The sequence below is a fragment of the Schistocerca cancellata genome, chromosome 2, assembly GCF_023864275.1.
Source record: "Schistocerca cancellata isolate TAMUIC-IGC-003103 chromosome 2, iqSchCanc2.1, whole genome shotgun sequence".
Taxonomy (NCBI): Eukaryota; Metazoa; Arthropoda; class Insecta; order Orthoptera; family Acrididae; genus Schistocerca; species Schistocerca cancellata.
This window is the reverse complement of record NC_064627.1, coordinates 765,523,097-765,541,741: the sequence shown is the minus strand read 5'-3', so window position 1 is coordinate 765,541,741 and position 18,645 is coordinate 765,523,097. Positions and strand designations below refer to the sequence as shown.

Genomic DNA, 18,645 nt, shown 5'->3' with positions numbered 1-18,645 from the left:
CCTGTTGCCTTTCACCCACGATTTGCAGAATGTCGCACCAGAAACAGAAAAGTTGAGTTTATAACGAGCGATAATTTATACATCCACGCTGATTTGCGGGCGGAAACTGTCGTTCTCAAGGACATTTTTTACTTCGAACTTTGCTCAAGACTGCAGCAGTCTGGTGATACTGATGTCATGGATGTTCCTATTCTGTAGAATTATCTTCTCCAGTATTACGAAGGGTCTCATTGCCTCCCCATGCTTGGCTTCAGTTAGTGGAACAGAACGGATTTTCAGAATCCACAAACTCATCTCCCTATGTTTGAAAACCAAACTAATTTGATTAGGTTTTAAATTACTCTTATAATGTCTCAGTTCTCCTCCCAACTGGATCGAACAGATTTTAATCACGGATTAGGAACGGTGAAATTAAAGACTGTTGAACTGAAACTTTGAGTCTCACAAAGTTTGATTTGATGGATCAATTGAAAACACGAAGGTTCAAGCTTGAAGCCAGTACCACCACATTTTAATCTGTCGTTGGTGCTACTCTTAGCGCATATTCCATAAAAAAGTTTCAGTTCAGAGACACATCACGTTAGGAAAATCTTTCTGTGCTATCTGTGTGTAACAACCACACGAACAAACGAAAACACTGGCACACGCACATAATATGTTTGGGTAACTTACAAAACCAAACGAAGGTTTCCGGGTGGTAAACGTGCAGACAATGGGATGTGAAATGAAGAAAGTCCTTCTGAGGGCTGTTCTGGGAACTAGAATTACTGGCCAGATTTCCTATATCTCAATTCGTTAATGACCCTTGTCATAAATAATGTATTTCTGTTTAGAACCAGTTAATAAAGTTCATATTAATAGGAGCCTAAGGATTTGTTAGAGGCGAACTCATTCTTCTCCATTAAAGAATTTCGTAGGAGAACTAATTGTTGTATATGTTGTTAGTAAAATCAAGTAACTTGAGTCTTTTTAAAAAAATTGGCTTCTACATATTTTCAGCGTAGTAAAGTGCTCAGTGCAAATGAACGTTGTAAGCTGCTTATACGCTTGATAATGAGTGACTCCGATGCCTTAAAAATCATCATATGCTCCTCAGACAGTACATGTATGTGTTTTGTGACAAATTTGTTCTTATTGTTTAAGCGAAATTTTTTGCAGATTTCTCCCACGTTCATGAGACCATTCAACTTAGAATCTGTGGAAGGAACATTACTACAGCGCTTTTCTTGCAAATATGTATTATGTGTTTGACACACACAGTGGTTACGGTTACTACAAGCCACACCATAAGTTGGAAAACTGGGCCGAATTTCTAGTACTTTACTGTCGAGTTGAGATTTTCACAAATGTTTTATTCGTATCTTACAGAAACTAGCAGAACGGCAATAAACTACCTTTTAAAACACGCCGCTAACGCCAATCAAAGTAATTTATAGCAATACAACAATTTGATAATATTTGGAGAACATTAGTAAACAGGCTACTAAAGTAAATACAGAACTTTGTTAATAAAGTACGGTGAGGTAGTGAAGCTTGCAACACCGCCATTAACAAAAATTAAACAGGTCTCAGCAAACACGATTAATGGCAATAAAAAACAATTTACAAACTTGGAGGAATTTAAAAAAAAATTTAAACACAAGTGTCCTGGAATATCTTTAGAACATAACTGATATGACGGACCTGTGTAAGGCGGCCACAAATCACCCACTCAGTAATGCTCAGTTTAGAGAGAATACTGACCAATTTAAATACGCCCGTAAACAATTGCCACTCTCAGGCAAGTCACCGCACCTACTTTTAGTCAGCGAAAACTTGTTATAAGATGGCTTAACTTGCATTACACCACACAGTCCTTAATGAGCGACCACATTATCAACCAACAAGAAGCATGAATTTACTCATAACCCACGACAAAACAGCGAAACAAACTGCCAAAACTACACCTCCCATCTGACAGTAACAAGAGGAGGAGGAAAGACCACTGTCTTCAATTACACCAGTGTCAGGGACAAGAAACCAGGTCGCCGGGGGCCACAAGGCAGAAGAGATGCTGGTTACACAAAATTATAAATTAGTGATTAAACCTTCCACGAACTTAACTTGCAATTATGCTCAAACAGGCAGTACACGACCTCCGAAAGCAAGCATCCACACATCAGACCGCGCACGCGTCGCCAGCGTACCCAACACCCCACGGTCGCGCGACAACACGCTCTGTCACCGGAGTTCACGTCTTCTCTGCAACGTTGACGGGTAGTGACCGCTCCATGTTAAGTATCTCCTTTTAAACTCCAGTGCTGAAACGGAGGATTTAAAGAAGCTTGTTAACGTCCCACCAAGGCGAAATGAACAGCAACTACTCGTGGGGCGATTCTGTATACAACCAACACGCGGGGAGCTCTTCCGCCAACTCGACCCGCTCGTTACACACAACCGACATACATCACGTGGCGACTCGGTACAACCGACCACGCCTGCTTAGCGCTGGAGAGCCTCACTGCCCTCCCGTGTCCACCACACTCTCTCTGCGCGCAACGCCCCTACTTCCGCACCAATACACGAGGTTACAACCGGTCAAAGATCTCACTTCCTCCATAGCAGTTTCCCGGAAGCAAAAACGCAGATATCGATAGCAGAGGGAAAATACAACCAAGCAGTCACTTAATGACAGACAACATATCAAACAAACATGTCAGGGGAAGAAAAGGATAACCAATGGAATCTAAACACAAGGTGTAGCACGAGTCGATACACGGCTCAGTGTTCTTCTTTCATGACAAGTTTTACTTTCTTTGGGATCTTCTCAACTTTCGAACCCATTCATTGTTAGGAAATTAGACGTTCCAGTGACATCAGTCAAGTTGAAGGTAAAGAGATGAAATAAACTAGTACTAAACAAACAAATAATGTAAGAAAATAGGGAGAATTTCGTTACAGTTTAGCTCCAGTCTTATCGCTAAAGTAACAAGTAAATTTGCAACCACGTATGTGTTCCTTTTGTTGTGTTCGTAGATCTGTGAAGTAGGCTAAGAGTTGTAATTCGGAAAAGAGAAAAAAGTGAAAATATCGTATAACAGCAATGCAAATAGTCAATGAGTAGATCTTAAAATTAAGTTAACCTTAAGACATAATTTACTACGTATATTAAATACTACAGCTCTGTCGCTTACACTCTCAGTGACTAGTTAATGGCCTATGTGGCTGTCTATTTAACAGCTTAAAAACGGTGGCGGAGTTGCGGTGGAAAATATCGTGACGGTGCTGAAAGCGACGCTTCAGATGGCTTCGGAAGGGTCCGAGGACAAATACACGATCGACACGGATGCAGTGACGCAGGATCTCGAGGGCTGCGAATTCGAAGGTACGTACTGTATGTCGATTCGCGCCACACGTTTAAGCTGTAAGGACCGAAAACCAGAGACTGACTCATACTGATCCTTATTATGTGTCCGTCTCTGGATGTTATTGTTGTTGTTGTTGTTGTGGTCTTCAGTCCTGAGACTGGTTTGATGCAGCTCTCCATGCTACTGTATCCTGTGCAAGCTGCTTCATCTCCCAGTACGTACTGCACTCTAAATCCTTCTGAGTCTGCTTACTGTATTCATATCTTGGTGTCCCTCTACGATTTTTACCTTCCACGCTGCCCTCCAATACTAAATTGGTGATACCTTGATGCCGCAGAACATGTCCTACGAACCGATCCCTTCTTCTAGTCAAGCTGTGCCACAAACTCTTCTTCTCCCAATTCTATTCAATACCTCCTAATTAGTTATGTGATCTACCCATCTAATCTTCAGCATTCTTCTGTAGCACCACATTTCAAAAGCTTCCATTCTCTTCTTGTCGCAATTATTTATCGTCCATGTTTCACTTCCATACATGGCTACACTCCACCATACAAATACTTTTAAAAACGACTTCCTGACACTTAAATCAATACTCGATCATAACAAATTTCTCTTATTCAGAAACGCTTTCCTTGCCATTGCCAGTCTACATTTTATATCCTCTCTACTTCGACCATCATCATTTATTTTGCTTCCCAAATAGTAAAGCTCCTTTACTACTTTAAGTGTATCATTTCCTAATCTAATTCCCTCAGCATCACCCGAGTTAACTTGATTACATTCCATTATCCTCGTTTTACTTTTGTTGATATTCATCTTATATCCTCCTTTCAGGACACTGTCCATTCCGTTCAACTGCTCTTCCAAGTCCTTTGCTATCTCTGACAGAATTACAATGTCATCGGCGAACCTTAAAATTTTTATTTCTTCTCCATGGATTTTAATACCTCCTCCGAATTTTTCTTTTGTTTCCTTTACTGCTTGCTCAATATGCAGATTGAATAACATCGTGGATAGGCTACAACCCTGTCTCACTCCTTTCCCAACCACTACTTCTCTTTCATGCCCCTCAACTCTTATAACTGCCATCTGGTTTCCGTACAAATTGTAAATAGTCTTTCGCTCCCTGTATTTTACCCCTGCCACCTTCAGAAAGAGAGTATTCGAGTCAACATTGTCAAAAGCTTTCTCTAAGTCTACAAATGCTAGAAACGTAGGTTTGCCTTTCCTTAATCTATTTTCTAAGATAAGTCGTAGGGTCAGTATTGCCTCACGTGTTCCAACATTTCTACGGAATCCAAAATGATCTTCCCCGAGGTCGGCTTCTACCAGTTTTTCCATTCGTCTTTAAAGAATTCGCGTTAGTATTTTGCAGCTGTGACTTATTAAGCTGATAGTTCGGTAATTTTCGCATCTGCCAACATCTGCTTTCTTTGGGATTGGAATTATTATATTCTTCTTGAAGTATGAGGGTATTTGGCCTGTCTCACACATTTTGCTCACCAGATGGTAGAGTTTTGTCTGGACTGGCTGTCCCTAGGCTGTCAGTAGTTCTAACGGAATGTTGTCTACTCCCGGGGCCTTGTTTCGACTTAGGTCTCGAGACATCATTAGAAAACAAAAATTAGAGGTAATGAGGTATTAACTACCGAGTATGATGGTATCGGCGAAGAATCTGATTGAGATTTGACACAACATAAATGAGATAACATGACACAAAGGTTTATGATACAAGTGAAGTCGCTCAAAACGCTTGTATTTGTCTCATTAAGTGTGCTGCTGCGAGATGCAGTGGTGTGCAAAACGTAAGTACGAAAGTAGCTGTCACATGAGTGTCGACGCCAAGTATCGCAGCTGGATGAAACTTGGACGATACATTTTAAGAACTGCAAGGGAACTGAAAGAAATACACAATGAGACGAACAGAAAAGGCATTTTTATTCAAAAGCAATAATTACATTGAAGACACCGTGGTACATGATAGTTTCCTCGAAATCACTGTTGACAACCATTGGATGGTCGTCAGTGCACGTGGACGAGCCGCAATACGCCTCCACGACGCGCCACACACGCGCACGATGGTATTTAAGTGGGGGAACCGACAGGCAAACCCGTTCGACGAATACCCTCCCTTTGCAAGAGCTTGTCCACCTGCACAGTTCGATGCCGTCTCGTATTGGCACCCATAAAAATGCACCCCTGAAAAGACGCAAATGGGGAAGGTGTATAGCACTGTAATAATGTTGCCACAGTAGCGTTGACAGGTGTGGTAGATTTTTGAAGTGCTCAACAGAGGTGCGCAACTGGCACAGACGGTGCCGCCGAACTGAGGTGTCTTAGAGGGACTCTCTGTCATCTTTTTCACTCATGTCCTAATGTCGCAGTGCTCCCCGCGCCCCAATTTTCATGTCACAGGAGTGTGTGACACACGAGTGCTGGAAAAGCATACGCACCCTTTGCCGCTTCGGACCACGTACAGATTTTTCGAATGGTTTTGAGCGGTCCGCAGTGGTTTCACCCAACATACCAGAGGCAAAATTGTGGTCGGGCTACACTCCAAACTATTGTGATGATGTTCGATGGACTTGAAGGCACAAGATATCCTTGGAGAAGGGTTGAATCTTCCTGGGGGTGTTGGCAGTGATAAAGGTTACGTCGTCCTACTGTTCATCGCACAGCGAACTGTCGTTTTCGATGGCGAATTGGGTGTGACTGTTGCCCTAAGGGAAGGAGTGGGTTCATTGACTATTTATTGTATGCGTGTCGATACTGAGCAACAGTGTGCTCGAAATGCTTTCCTCGGCCACCCATAAGAAAAACGAGTGATGTTAACTGTGCATCGCGGTTCTGACCTCCATCACACCGGAGTCAAAAGAAGAGGTGAAATTTTGGTAAGGGGTGGAGTGGTGACCTTCCCATCACGCGACGGGTCGGCGCTGGCAGAAGGCAGTCTTTCTGAGGCTGTAAATAAGCTGCGAAATGTCTCTCGTGTTGATGTATGCTGTGTATCCGGCTTCTTGTAGACATAATTTTCGGCAGTATCTGTAAAGTAATCACGAAAAATCTTTCTAACTGCAAGAGGCTCGGGAATGGCATTATAATTCACAGTTAATTCGACATTATTTATTTTAGCTTCTGTTGCGTTGATTCTGATTTCGTTTACAGTTGACCAGCGGGAAATTGACACGTTATCTGACCTTCGTATCTGTTGGATAATTCTTTCTTCTTTTAATATCCTCACTTCTTTGTGGTTCTGATTGTGTACTGCTTCTAGACTTTTTTATGAAACTCGGAGTTTGTCTGGGCAAGAGAAGCGTGTTTTCTATTCTTTCTTTCAGGTCTTTAGTTTTAATATATAATGGCATAGTTTATGATTTTATAGGTGTATGTTTTAGAGCACTCACCTTTTTTAGCTGGATGGCAAGTACTATTTATGGGCCTAGTCAAAGTTCTAAGAAAATGTTCCATTTATTGTTGACACCAATGCTAATAATAACTGACTACCAAGATTCCTAAGTTCAACTATGTCCTAGCTTAACAATGTTGTTTGCGGATGTTATACTCTCGTTCTCGACCATTTTAGCACTAGTGTCTGACCTATATGATGTGAGAAGTGACGATTTATGGTGTTTGCTCAGATGATGTGCTCATAATTTGTTTTAATAAGATCTACTGGACGGCTGTGTGTTATCTATTTCAGTGTGTACTAGTCCAGCTAGGTCCTTAATCTCATGGAATACAGTCTGTAAAATCTTAGCTTCTCTGACAGTTATGTAAAACGTTGATTTTCAGATTCCAGGTGTGATGAAATTTACATTTCTACGACCTGACATTAATTCATTCAAAACTCCATCAAGTGCTTTCAGGAAAGCATAAAAATTTCCACAAGGAGATCTGTATATACCTACGACACGGAAACGGACAGTGCAAAACGTGAATTTAACAATTCCAGTTTCGAAATCTTTATAAACGCAGAACTTCAAACTTCCTGCACGATCATCACTGTGAGCCAGACCAAGACTCGAACTCGGGACCTTTGCTTTTATAACCAAGTGCTCTATCGACTCAAGAACGGCTCAGAGGCCGTCCTCGTATCTATACTGTCTCCAATACTTCATTTCTTACCATACGTACTGCGCTGAGGTTCTCCTGCGAAACTTGCAGGTCTAGCACTGTTCGAAGGAAGGATAAATAAAACTTGTTTATACAAAACAATTTTTCTAGAGTAAATGGCAACACCACTACCTTTAGTGTGGCTTCTACGGTAGACTGTTGATTGGTTACAGCTTTTTGATTTTAAATGTTTTACGTTATCTTCAGAAATCTGATGTTGTGTAAGAGCAACAACATGTGGAGCCATTACTTTGGTAAATGATTCAAAAACATCTGTTTTGTTTCCTAGATCCTGTATATCATATTGAAAAAATGATAGCCTATTCTCTTGTAAGTTTCAGTCTGCGTAAAGTATAGGCCTATGCGAATCACAACACTGGCGTCATCTTCCACTTGTGTACTCAGTACTTGTTCTGGATTGTTACTATTGGGCCAGATCCCGTTGGAATTGGCCCCTTTTGCTAGTTCCCTGCTTGTGATTGTTTAGGGCGATGGTTTGTTTGTTTCCACAACTGCTTTCGCGCATTATTTCATCAAGAATTTGTTGCATTGTGAAACTAGACTTTTCATAACTGTTGACTTCAAAAAACCCTTCCTCTTTAAACTTCGAGTGGGAGTGTGTCGATTTTTTATACGTTTGTCGAATTTCGTTATTCATACAAATTAGATCTCAGAGGTACATTCCTCGCTATCACATGTGTAGTCGCAACTACAAGATAATGGCCAATTTCTTACAAATGCACTGATTTCATTATAACAAATACCGTTTGATTCCGCTATGAGAACAACAGATTCGCTTTTAGTAGAATTGTCACATTCTTTAGCTATAGTAGAATTGGCACATTCTTTTACTACATTGCTGATCACGTTTCCGAAATTCACTCCAAGCTTGACACTAGCTGACACATTCACCGTCTCTTCCGCAGAGTTTGGTACAGTTTGAAGGATTGCATGTTCTTTGCAGGTTTCATGTTTGTTTTCGACGGTCCACTTTTACATAAGGTTGTTAATAATGCGTTGCTATTTTCTACATTGTTACAAGCACATTTTTATCGGTTACAATTTCGGATGTTTTTAGAACTCTGTGCCTCCCCTGCTATTGGTCCACTGATTTTCCGAATTGGACTCAGGTAGGTGATGATTTTCTCACTGAAAACGCATATGGGAATTTAATTGAGAATTTGATACCAGAAATTATACTGTAGGCTGTACTGACAACGTTGAACGGCTTTGCGTTTGGCTCTCGTTCGTTACGAAAGACATTTTTCTCTCGTACGTCAGTATTTTTTTATTCAATCATGATCTGGTGGAAGGAGTTTCATTAGTGAAAGGACTCCAAATTTGAGAGAAAACTGTAGCACGCTAATGTAAAAAGACGCAAAAATACTAAATATATGATTTTACCTCATTGGTGGTGCCTGAATAAATAATCAATGAACAAAACAAACCAATAATAATCAAATGGCGTTGTCACAAGAGAGACTTCATCTAAAACCAAGTTGCGCAATTATTCCTGAGACTGACACGTTTGTTTGTCATCTTTTCCAGGTGAAGACGACGAATGCATCAACTCCCATGATACCATGAAATGCTTGCGGAGTTTAGGAAATCCGGTAAGCTACTATCATGAACATAAAGCTGCTTTTCGATGCACTGTTTTTTCTCTATGGTGTACGACTGCCAGTTCGTTTGTACTGTACGATGTCGACGGCTACAGAGATAAGTGCTTTATAATGCCTAGGACGTATTAAAGCCGGCCGGTGTCGCCGTGCGTTTCTAGGCGCTTCAGTCTGGAACCACGTGACCGCTACGGTCGCAGGTTCGAATCCTGTCTCGGGCATGGATGTGTGTGATGTCTTTAGGTTAGTTAAGTTTAAGTAGTTCTAAGTTCTAGGGGACTGATGACCATAGATGTTAGGTCCCATAGTGCTCAGAGCCATTTGAACAACCTATTAAACCCGTAGTGTACAAGTAGATCTATTATGATATCTATGATCGCCTTGCTTTACTGAAGCCTGAAGGCATTGTATCATGAGTTCTTCATGTAATTAAATGTAGATGTATAATGTTCTGGTAGATTCTCTCGTATATCAGTTATATGCTAATGAATCTGCTTTGTTTACTTGCAGGAGAATATGAAGCGCTACATAACAAAGGAATCATAATATCTTTGACTAACAACAGCGGTTTTCATGGAACTGATAACGCCATGAGTGTCCAATATAATGATCAATCCTAGAACGAAGGAACAGCTGAGAAGGTGTTTTACATGTTTGGCCATCAATTACTGCAGCTTATTAGAAACTATACTTAATGTAAAATGCTATATTTTTCATTAAATGATTACAGAAATCCTTCATTACCTCTCACTCTCCATTTCAATGAACTTAAGAGACCACTAAAGACGATATTTGCATGTTTCTTAACCTTATAGTTACATAGAGGAAAATGCCGTTACAGAAAGCAGAGAACGGATTGTGTAAGTCAGTCTTGAGTGAACAAATGCAATATAAATTTTCGGTATGCTTTTGTAACAGAGACTGTATGGTGAAATCATTAGCCACCCAGTTACTACAAAGTCAGATATAACGTAATAACAGAAATATTAATATTCCTTAGCAAGCGTGTAAATTCCATGGAGTTTTAAGTTCTCACGCTCAACTGTCTCACAGCGGATTCGATTGTTCGGCATGTGCGGCATCTGTGCACAGTCAACAGCAAAGATCACGATGCTACGTTAAATTTTCAAGTACTAAAAAGATGGAAACAATTACCGGTTCATAAGATGACGCTTCCATATTATAACATCGCGAAATAACTTTCTTCATAACCAACCGCGGGAACTGGTATGGTCGTACCCTCGTCACCGGTAAGTAATATAGCCTACCATTAAACTCGAACAAATTTCAATATCTATTAACTCATGTTTTAAGTAAGACAACGGGGCACCTCCTATCTGTTTTCCGCTGCGTAACTCCGAACTTATAGTGGAGATTATGGTTACGGGAAATATTAATATCCAGGCTTAATCAGAAGTGCTATTAACAATGTACAGACCAGTAAAAGGTTAATGTAGTGGGGACATAATTATCGTCATCATTAACAGTTTCCAAGCTCAAGCCGGGTCTGTCTGAAACATTGCATTCTCCATTCCTATACTTCCTACTATTTAAAATATAGTTTTTAGATGGAAGCAAGCTGTATGTTATAGACATACTCTTAGGAGATGTCTTTCACCAAATTAATCACGTATATTACCTAACATATATGGAACGAAAATACTCGGACTGAGGATTATTCAGTACTAATAGTCGGCTTTGACTGTTGACGTTGGAAACATGTGACAAACATCGTAAACAACATGGCGACTATGGCGTGATGTTATTGGTGATTTTATGTAACTGGTTTAACTACAGAACGGCCTGTCACCACAGTCTGGTTTTTTGCTTTCACATTCATTGGCTTCGCCAACTGACAATCAAACTTTGAATATTTATAGCAAAAGGTGGCATCACAGCAGCCATTAACATTACGTCATTAGTGAAAGACGACGACTTGTGTCGAATATTTCTTTTGACTCAATTACTCGTAAGGAGTGTTTCTCTTAATGGAAATATACTGTCTGAATAAGGGCAGAGCTGAAAGCTGCCTTCACGTTTTCAAATATGAGAACCAATCTACCAAAGCACTTGATGTAACGCAGAAAAACTATGGTAAAATGTCCTAAAGCAGAACAACATTCCGCTGCACGAAATGAACAATAACAAAGTAGTACCATACGCTGTCAGAACCCGTCTCGTTCACAGACCCAAGATAACTAAATACTCGATATCTGTGCTATCAGAAGTTTATGGTAACTGACTACCAAGGAATTTTCATAAAATTTTAATAAATTTTAAATTTTAGTACATTTTTTAAAACGTAGTTCTACTAATGACTCGCCAGCAAAAAAAAAAAAAAAAAAAAAAAAGAAAATCCATATGTCATGTGGCTAGAGCCTCCCGTCAGGTAGACCGGTCGACTGGTGCAAGTCTTTTTAGGTGACGCCACTTCGGCGACTTGCGCGACGATAGGGATGATATGATGATGAAATCAGCACAACACCCAGTCCCTGAGCAGTGAAAATCTCTGACCCAGTAGGGAATCGAACCCGGGCTCTTTGCATAGCATTCTACCGTGCTGACAACTTTCTTTTTTTTTTTAATCTCATTTAGTTCGCTTTCGTTCGTTGCATCTGCTTTGGGCGGACGTCGTAAGACACCCGTTTTAGATCGTTGTTAATCGGTGAACTCAGTTTTTTTATTACAGAGGGTAGCAAACCCTCTGACCGAACACGCTGAGCAACCGTGCCGGCATCACTCAGCTATCGAGGCGGAATATTCCAAGAACCGATAACAACATACCCTCCTTACGAGTTTGTACGGTAGTTTTAATTCTTTTCATTATAGTATGTAATTTATATGTGAAATTTCACAAAAAGCGATATTAACATTAGCAGACTGCTTATTATTGGCTACTGCCCAGGCGTATGGTGCCATCGCTATTTAAAACAGTTACATTTTTAAACATTTGTCTCTGAATGCAGTCTTACACAAGTATTCTAAAATCTCCAACAATTTAGTCATGAAAGAAGGGACGGGAAGGGGGAAAGGCAGAACTTTATGCAGAACGGGAGAGGCATTGTGTATAATTCCTCGGCCGATGACATGCTCATGGCATTTTCCAGGATTTCTCTACAGCGTTATAAACGTTTACATCGTGCACGGTCCTTGAAATCCGCTAGTAACGACGTCGATGTCAGTTGGTTTTAACCCTAAACTTATGCATTTTTGCTACCGACAGAGTTGGTGTCTTTAAACTGACTTTCAAGTGAGACAAAACCTGAGTGTTAATAGATGTACTAATTGTTCTTGATTTCCTATTGGAACATTTTAATGAAAGGAAAACATTGTGTACACGCACTAAAGGTCGGTCAGTAATATACCAGATACATGTTCAAATACTGAAGCCATGGCTAGTGATAGAAAAATTTAATTAATTTAATAATTTAATTAACTACAATATGAAGAATTGCTTGGAATTTTAATGTCTGAAAGTAATCGAAGTAAATATTAAAATTTAAATGTCATTGCACAGTAAGGAGCATAAACCATAATCCTGTTTCATAGTTAACGTGTTTGATGTAAATCTTTCACGATAATATGATATTATTATGCTTCAGTTATTGTTCTCATTTGTATTCAGATTCACTGAACGGAAGCTAGCATTCAACATATCCTACTAGACGTTCGTTGACAAGTATTCTCTGCGAATGTTCTTTCTTTAAACACGGTGCGTCCATTGCCAGATACATTATTCGTTATTTTTTATTTGATAGATACAAATGCAGTTCGGATGCAGCACATGTGCGCTTTGACTTACACTGAATACTTTTGTCGCTAAAATTTACCCGTTATTCAAGAGTTATGATAAATACTGTCTTTACAGATTTCCTTTCACGATGCTGCTAATATTAGTCTGTTCTTCCGAGCTAATGAAACAAAGTGGTAGCTCTCAGTTACTGTCATTAATTATTTCCTCAAATGATAAGCGCATAGTCTTACATAAATCACAGAAAATCCTTTCCTATTTATGAGGAAAGCTTTTTTCCGATAATGATATGCATTTATATAATTGAATATATTAGATTTTGTGTCTACCTTTGAGTCCCTATGAATTTCATCCTGGGCCATAAATTATAAACTATTTTTTGAAGTTTTGGCGTGGAGTCATTAAGTATTCTTACCGATTTCCACTGACTTGTAATCTATAGCTTAATGCACTATCATGTTTATCCTAACTGTGTCTCATGATCAGAGATAAATCTTTGCTACTAGGTATATGTATATTTTCGTGCTTTGAGCTTCATCAAAGAGAATATTATCAGTCATTCTGCTGTCTTTATCCATTCATGTCGCAACGTTAGTTACTGATTTAAAACTGTATGAGATAAATAAACGTTAGAGATAATATTATCTATCAAAATCCCTTAGAAAATATACACCGAAATCACCACAGACTGTTAATTGCTTCTTGTTCTCTGACTGACAGCGTAATAAGTAATTCACACGCCTCATTAACAGTTCTAATTTTCCCAGAGAGTATCTATGAACAGCTACAATTAAAAATGAAATACTTTCAATATTGATTCACTAGCATACGTTTGTATGTTCTCATCTCTACCAAATCACCTTCTTTCAATGTATCTGAAGCAGTGTTCTGTCTTTATACATGATGAGTCAAGAGAAAAGGTACATACTTTGAGGGGTGACAATATTGGTGATTCCGAATGGTTTCCAATAAAGAACACCTTTAATGTACATTGTTATCTATTTTCTATATTATTCTATCATTGTCATCGATTAAAACGTAGCACACTAGTTTAGGGGAGTGAGAGACGAACAATTTGATATGGGACACTTGCGGACTATGAAATCCGGCAACTACCTCAAATTGGTCTACGAAACTACCTAAGCTACTGCGCATGCGCGTCGCATGAAGCTTTCAGTCTTCTCACGCTCTCTTCGCGCAGACTATTTCCTCTAGAGAAAAAAATGAATACGATTTTTTTGGGAAGTTAATGTAGTTTAATTTTATACTGTGATACGTTTCTGGTGTAGCGGATTTCAAGTTATCCGAGAAAAATTTACAAAACTGACATTAAATGTGTTGTGCTTGGGAAATCATTCGGAATAGGGTATATGTCCACATGAAGTTTCTTGTTCAGAATCATCAGTACTATCACCCCTTAAAGCATATGCACCCCCTGACAAACTCTGTATATGAAATGACTTCCATTTTTATTCTACGTGATTAATGTGCTTTATTGTAACCCTTTATATTTAACCTCTTTAATCCTGTGGTCATGTGCTGTTCAAAATGGCGAAGGATGTCAATCATTTCACAACAGTATGTTAGTATCGTGTCTCAAAACTAAAAAAGATACGTGTCTGACAACAGTAACCACAGAAATTTTGCTTTGCGTGATGTTGGCTCGACGTACATTACTTAATTTTTTCTTCTCTTATTCAAGTATAGGCCATGTATAGCGCATCCCCTTCGTCAGTTGTCCTAATATATATTGCACTCATGACAGATTTAGTCAGCAGTACACTCACAGCAGTGTCTGACTCATGGTTGACCTGGTGCTGCCAAAGACCACCACAACACTCACCCTAATATGTGCAGTTGCTACTTCTATGCCATCCAAGTCAGCATTAATACTGTAACTCTGTTTATAGCCAGGCTGCTCATTGCTCCATCGACTATGGCTAGCGAATGCTTTTTGTTAAAATCCTTATTGAAATTTCATATGTCCTCTGCCACGTGACTACGGATAACACTCGCATCCACAAGAATTGCTATCTGGCACCCTTTTTATAATTTTCCTGATGCCATCTGGCCTGGACCCCTGCAATAAATTTATTTTTTCCCGAATTCGGTTCAGTTTTTCTTCATCAGTAATCCGAGTTGCTCCAAATATTCACTGTTTTCTGTTATATCGCATTCCAAAAGTGCTATCCTTATCAGAAAATGTTATCGTCCCTGTCCCAGTTCTGTAAAATACTACACTCCAGTCAGATATCTTCAGAAAAAAATTGCTAAGATTTAAATTTGTAATGGATATTAAGAAATCTTTCTTCTTCTTAAAACCATTAATTGCCAGTCCGCGTGTTATATCCTCTCTGCTTCAGCTATAGTGACTGATTTTGCTCCCCAAATAAAAGAAACTAGTCTAATTTTAGCGGCTTGTCTGATTTAATTCGATTACATCAGATTAACTTTGCGTTATGTTTGTTGTTATTCATCTTACAATGCCTTGAAATACAACAATCATTCTTGTTATCTGATTTGTAAGTCCTTTGATGTTGCTGAATTATAACAGTGTCATCAATAAACGCCTTTCAGTTCCGTTGTTAATATTTGCAGCCTTTTCCCCTAGTCAGTATTATTTTATCATTTATTTAAGAACGAAATCTCCTAAATAGCACCTAAATATCTTATTGGTGTGTACCAGGTGTGTTTAACTAATGCATATTCAGTGGTCTATAACACATGAGAAGTTATTTAATTATACGTATTTTGATAGGCGAGCTATAGTGATTCTTGGCAATTGATTTAAATTAGCTATTTACACACACACACACACACACACACACACACACACACACACACATATATATATATATATATATATATATATATATATATACATTTGTGATGTTTTTATACTTATATTCACTTTATGTCCTCACATTTCCATATATTCATCTACGTATACTAGGTACACATAGCACAGGTTTCTTTCAGCCTACCTCCCTGTATCCCTACCTCAACACTCCACTCTACTCTCATTCGCTACAGTACCCATCTCTGTCAGCCCTATAGCATGTGAGCAAGACCATATGCTGTGTGCTATGCCATAGTTTATGTGCAATGAAATGTTTAAATGTGAAATTTCAGTTGGAAGAAACTTGCACTATGCGCATCTTCTAGATACAGACTAACGCACGGATACCTGAAAAGGACAAAAAAATCTATCAAAATATGTATAATCCAATAACATTGTTTCTACTGTAGATCACCGAAGATGCCTAGCATGGATCGAAGAGACTTTTTTGATGCACACGAATAAAGTATTGACTTGAAAAAGATGGATCTCCTTTCTTAACTATATGATAAATTATTTTTCTTTCCCGTTGAACATTAATTTCCTATCCATATACTTCCTTGGTTTCTGTCTGCGTATAAATTTCAGACTCTATGTTCCAGTCGACGTTATAAAAGCTTTCTCTAATTCTACAAATGCTGTAACGTAGGTTTACCTTCCTGCAGTCTATCTTCTAAGAGGAGCAGTAGGTTCAGCATTGCTTCGAGAACTCCTACATGTATTCCAAAGCCATTCTTTGTACGTAATGTTTTGCAACTATGATTATTAATTAGGTGGATCTCTAATGCTCACACCTGTCTGCACCTGCCTACTTTGCCACTTCTGTTATTACATTCGTCTTGGAGTTTGAGGGTATTTTTACTATTTCCAATTTCTCACATAACTAGTGTAACAGTTTGGTTAACGTAGGTTTTCTCGTGCATCTTAATAGCTCTACTGGAGATATTTTACTTCGACTAAGTGCCTTCGTGCTATTTCTAATACATCTCACAGTTTTACAGCCTCCATTTCACTTTCATCCACTTTCTCTTTGCCTTACATACTATTCTCTTCAAGTTTCATTCCGTTATACAGACTTCCACCTTTCAGTCTTCACTTCTTTGCTTGCCATCTGAATCCTTAAAATGCGGACAACCTGTCCTCTCTCCTGTAAAGTTTCCAGTAATTTTCCGGTACCCTTCTTGCTTCTACAGCTTCACGTTTCTCCTTTAGCCGCTCCTGCGTAGTCGTTTTACACTTCCTCTCACTATCATTTGTAGACGTCTGTATTCCCTTTTGTTTGCTTCACGGCTGCATTTTCTCCTTTCGTCCATTATACTTTATACCGCTTGTGTTATCCAAAGAGTCCTGTACGACTTCATCTTTATGCTTAGTTTCTCATCTGTTGTCTCTGCTACTTAATCTCTGAAAGCTATACTTCGATCTCTTGTGTTTTTCCTATTTCAGTAAGGCATAACTAATGCTCCTCAACAACCACTGGTTATTTGACCTAATTCAGATCTCGTTTTTCAGTTTCCTAACTTTCTGGAATTCATTCAGTTTTTATATGTATTTAACAACTAATGGTCATGATCAACATCTGCCCCTGGAAATGTTTTTCGGTGTAAAATCTGATTTCAAAATCATTGACTCCATTCTATGTCTACAGGCCTCTTCAAAGTGTACAGCCCTCTGAAACGATTACTGGGGGAATGTTTGCAGTGATTAAATTGTGTTTTGCACAAGATTCTACCTGGCGGATTTTTCTTCAATTCCCATTCGCAATTACTGTTCACATACTGCCTCCCCCTTCTCTTTCTTATCCTGCTACTGACTTCTATTTTCCCTTAAAAGTATACTTTCGACTTGCATAACGTTCTGAATAATTTCTTTTAATTACTTCTGTAGTGGCCATGGATATGTGTCTTATCTTGGCTGCTTTAATCCGTTCACTATGCTATTCATTGTAGTTCATCCTGATCCCTCTTCTCTGGTTATTTATTAAACCTACTGCTGCATTATCCCTATTTTATCCTGTATTTGATAAACCTCTGCTCACCAAATCAAACATTCTGTGCCTCCCGCCACAGCACTTCGTTAATTCCCACTGTAACGTCATCCTGCCCATTTATCTTATGAAATTTTTTACCGCACGTCTGTTATTTCTCTTGCTTCAGACGTGCAAAAATACCAGCCAAGTTGCCTTTTATTACAAGGCCATGTCAGTCACACAGTCTGTAGTCCTTGCAGCTATAGAAAAGGCTGCTGAATCTTTTCAGGAGCCGTATGTCAATTTGATCTGTCTAGAGACATCTCTCCAATGTGGTTGCATCTACGGTCTAGTTCTCTGTGTTTTTCAGACAAGCAAGCCATACAATTGCATCAAGTTCCATAGTTCATACTGGAGGGAACTATAGATACAAAAGATATCATTCGTAATTTTATATCGTTTGAACAAAACTGTTTTGTGGTTTGTACCCTTTGTTTCCAGTATATACCAGGTGTGCATCCTTCGTCTGTTTCCTGAGTTACTTCTTTGTTTGTTGTCCTTGCGCTTTACATAGCCCTGAATTGCTTATAAACACCTGTCAACACCTGGAGTTATATAGTCAGCACATTAGATCTAGGTGCTCATAACATAATGACCTATCCCGAACAAATGTAATCCATCGCGATCATCTCAAAGTTTTTTAATCTAAGAATATTCTAAACAAAATTTTCAGTCTTTAAAAGTGATTGTAGAGACATCCAGGTCAATTATATATTTCTCGTCCGTCTAAAAGCTTTCTATACAGTGAAGACCTTCACTCGTTATAGACGATACACGGCTTATGGGAGTATTTTCCAGTCAGGACGTAGCGCTGCATCAAACCCTATCAAACGTAGACAACAAAGCAGCATTACAAATGTTAACATGACTTCACGTCATTCATTGTTGTGCTCTTATAATTTTAAGTGAGAACATAATTAATTATTACGAAAGGCTGTTCAAAG

The 18,645-nt window shown here is 39.0% G+C and overlaps 1 protein-coding gene across 1 annotated transcript in view; it reads left to right on the top strand.

The window, feature by feature from the left end:
* LOC126148248 (uncharacterized) overlaps window positions 1-9,816 on the top strand; it is an 86,765-nt gene extending 76,949 nt beyond the window's left edge. Inside the window, exons 5-7 of the mRNA XM_049915745.1 lie at window positions 3,220-3,364; window positions 9,012-9,076; window positions 9,593-9,816. Of these exons, the coding sequence (XP_049771702.1) occupies window positions 3,220-3,364; window positions 9,012-9,076; window positions 9,593-9,628 (246 nt within the window). The 3' untranslated portion in view covers window positions 9,629-9,816. The remainder of the gene's footprint in view (window positions 1-3,219; window positions 3,365-9,011; window positions 9,077-9,592) is intronic.
* Window positions 9,817-18,645: the final 8,829 nt, after the last annotated feature.